General features: G+C 38.0%; 1 protein-coding gene across 1 annotated transcript; it reads left to right on the forward strand.

The window, feature by feature from the left end:
- Positions 1-2,046: 2,046 nt before the first annotated feature.
- Positions 2,047-3,190, forward strand: LOC122657609 (transcription factor IBH1-like 1). The gene is made up of 2 exons (XM_043852363.1): positions 2,047-2,185; positions 2,478-3,190. Exon 2 carries the CDS (start codon positions 2,480-2,482, stop codon positions 3,038-3,040), a length of 561 nt encoding a protein of 186 aa, XP_043708298.1. The 5' UTR covers positions 2,047-2,185; positions 2,478-2,479; the 3' UTR covers positions 3,041-3,190.
- Positions 3,191-3,432: the final 242 nt, after the last annotated feature.

Raw genomic sequence — 3,432 nt, forward strand, 5'->3', positions numbered from 1 at the left:
AAAAGCAAATTCTATCGCTAGAAGGCTGAGGAACCCTCATCCGAGGACCGTGGTACTTACAGTATGTTAAACTTGGTTTGTTAAGCATGGCTATATTGGAGTGTGTTTTGTTTATATTTGATTTCATATTGATGTGTATGTGATTGTTTGACATGTCAAAGTTAGACGGTAATTACCTAAGTTATGAGGCGGTAATTACCAAGGTTAGATGTCAACAAGGTTGTGGCGGTTTGCCTAATGTCGGTTAACATCAAAGAAATGACCTATAAAGAGCATGACAACAAGGTTGTGATTACAAGATGGTTATCATGGTTTAATTTTCCAATATGATTCTGGTTGGCAGATAGACTTGTATTTGTGATTGACAGAAAGTTATGCACCATATATTGAGGTGTATCCTCTGCTGTTGTTCGATATGAATTGATTTGTTGACTGATTCAAAGATTCAAAGTTGTTATGTGCAGTATGACTCACTGGCCAAGCCAATAGGGAGGTGTGTATTAATATAGCCCAAATGGGAGATTGTTAGGATTTCTATGGGGCTTAATTAATTATGTCATACCTATTGATTTGGGTCCACAGGCATAAACCATGTTTGGGAACAATTTTAAGGATATTAGGGGTATACTAGTCTTTTTCATTGTGGGGTGGATTGGATTAGGGTTTATATTTATTATAAATACATGGTTAGGGTTCCTGCAGCCTCTTAGTCTCATTCTTTATTCTTCTCACAAGAAAGAGAGACAGAGTGGGAGGAAAAGGCTGTGAAAGATCCAAATCGTGGGAGGCTCGAAAAATTATTGTTCAAGGGTAATCAGCTTTGGAGCTTTCTCTAATATTATTCTTCTCCAACATACCAGGTGAAAGGTACACCACTATATCTCTCTCATGGTTCTTGGTTGTGTTCTAGGTATTTATATGGGCAAATCAATTGGGGTTTTTTTGATAAACTCAATTTTTTTTTTCTAACAAATTCTACTCAATAGTTGCAGGATTTATGTATTCTAACCTACATATTTACCACCTCGCAACAAATAAATTTCTTTTTACCAAAGCAAAAAAGCTTTTGGGGGAGAATAGTTTATAATTTCCGTACATCACGGCTCGCTATGGTTGGTAGCTGAGCTGGGGGTTAGAGAGAGTTGGGGCTTTGGGAGAGAGAAGGGTATGGTGTTCTTATAAAAGAGACAAAAGGTTGAATCAAGAAGAGCGCTGGGGCTGCTTTAATGGAGTTAATTAGCAGTTCTCGTGATCGATCTTCTTCCCTTCCTGATTGCACTCCCCGAAAGGTAACCCGGCCCCATCCATCAGATGATGGCATCCCTCCATCTCTTATATATATAGTCAGCCCCCTTGGCCCCATTATTATACTTCTAAAATTAATTAATTAGTTTTCTTTCTAATTTCCATAATAAAAATAATTTCCCATATACCTTGAAGAAAACTTGACCTATCTTCTAACCCACAAATATCCCATTATTGCAGAGAGAGAGAGAGAGAATGTGTAATTGGCAGGATCCGGAAAACATGGTGATGCTTTGTGGATGTGTGGGCCCCACATATGGGAAAATATTCTAGGCTATTTGCTTTGCCTAAAGAAAATCTCCACATGGTCTCCACATAGGGTTTTAAATCTATCACTTCTCTCTCTCTTTCTCTTTCTCTCCTCTCTACATACCTAAAATAACATAATCAAAGCATCAACAACTCACCTAAGCCCACAAAACCCAAAAGACCAAGAAAACCCATTTCAATCTTTTGATGTCTACATTGTGTGTCCCCACCACCTCCACACAAATTTGTGTGTTTCCTGTAATTACGTACATGTTCAAAGTTAGATTTATGTAGTAACATGGAAGGAGACTCCTATTCCTACACCATAAAAAGCTGAATATTTAATATCTTATAGGGTTTTTGAGTGGTGGGCCTTAGCCACCATGTGCATGCATGTGATGTGTCTTTCTCTTATGGTCCCACCACTTCCCCCCTCCTCTTTGAGCAAATAAATGGGTCTTTCTTCAAATTCCTCTAGGTACCCCAATTCCCCTCTCTGCTTCTTCTGATATCCATATATGTTGGATCACTAAAACTACCCATCTCTGCAACTTGTCTCTCTACCCTCTAAATTTTTTTTCATGATTTTCTTCCTTTCTCACTCATCAGAAAAGAATTAGCCACCACTAAGGTACGTATGATAATATATATATATATATATAGTACTTTAACCTCTCCCTATTTCTCCTGTTCAGAGCCATGAAGCTTCATTTTTGAATGAGATTGAAGAATACTTCCCTTCTCCATACTCAATTCTCTATTTCTCTCTTCCACAACTTGTATCCCACCTTCACTTTTCTTTTAGAGAAGATTCAAGCAATTCATCTCATATTTTCTGTTCTTGATCCATATATATCCATTGCCAAATATCTCCAATTCTTATTTTCTAAGTTTTTTTTTTTCTCTTCCTTCTGGTTCCACAGCTATGCCAGCACCTAGCACATTGAAGCAAGATTTCCTCAAGAGATGGGTAATAGGTCTGCAATCCTTTGGCTCTTCATCAAAGGACATGAGCTTCTTGGAAAGAAAGAAGGTGATAAAGTTGTCAGCAGATGTGGCTGTGGCTTCTCTTAGAGCTGGAAAGACTTGTTGGAGCCGTGCTCTCATTGCCAATGCTTCAAAACAAGAAGGCGGCAAAACCCTTATAGAGAACATATTGGGTAGTGAGTTTGATGAGAAGCCAACAAAGCCTACCATGGGAGCTTTCATGTCACACAAGAGGGTTAGAAGCAAAAGCATCTTGAGAAGGAGCTGCAGTTCTCATAGGATAAGAAAGATTGCTCCAAAAAGAGTTCAAGCAAGCTCAATTGCTAAGAGACTAGTGAAGAAGAGAACCCAAGTGCTTAGAAGTCTTGTACCTGGAGGAGAATCCATGGATGGGTTCTCTTTGTTAGAGGAAACCCTAGATTATATCATCTCCCTCAAAGCCCAAGTGGATGTAATGCGATGCCTTGTTGATGCTTCTGAGCTCTTAAATGGCAAGTAAGGTCATCAAAGTTTAATGTTTTTCTCTTTTCCTTTTTTGTCCCTCTATATTTTGCTTTAGCTAAGATTACATGAAGGAGAGAAGAATCTTATATAATTCAAGCATGTACAGATGAACTATGTAAAACTTAAGCCTATAGCTCTTATTTCCTTCCTCTTTCTTAAGTTTCATTTCTCATGCTATTGGGATTTTACTTCTACAATATATATTGAGAAACCACATTTACAAGAGGGTTTCTCTTCCTTTCCTCAATCTCCACTCTTTGTGCTCAAATAATAAATAACCAAATAAATGCATCAGCAGCAGCTCCAACTAAAGCCTTATTGAAGATGGAAGCCATTAAAGCATTGATTTGATGTCAAGAAATCAGACATTTTTAAGTTGAGTAGAAG

The sequence above is a fragment of the Telopea speciosissima genome, chromosome 4, assembly GCF_018873765.1.
Source record: "Telopea speciosissima isolate NSW1024214 ecotype Mountain lineage chromosome 4, Tspe_v1, whole genome shotgun sequence".
NCBI classification, from domain to species: Eukaryota; Viridiplantae; Streptophyta; class Magnoliopsida; order Proteales; family Proteaceae; genus Telopea; species Telopea speciosissima.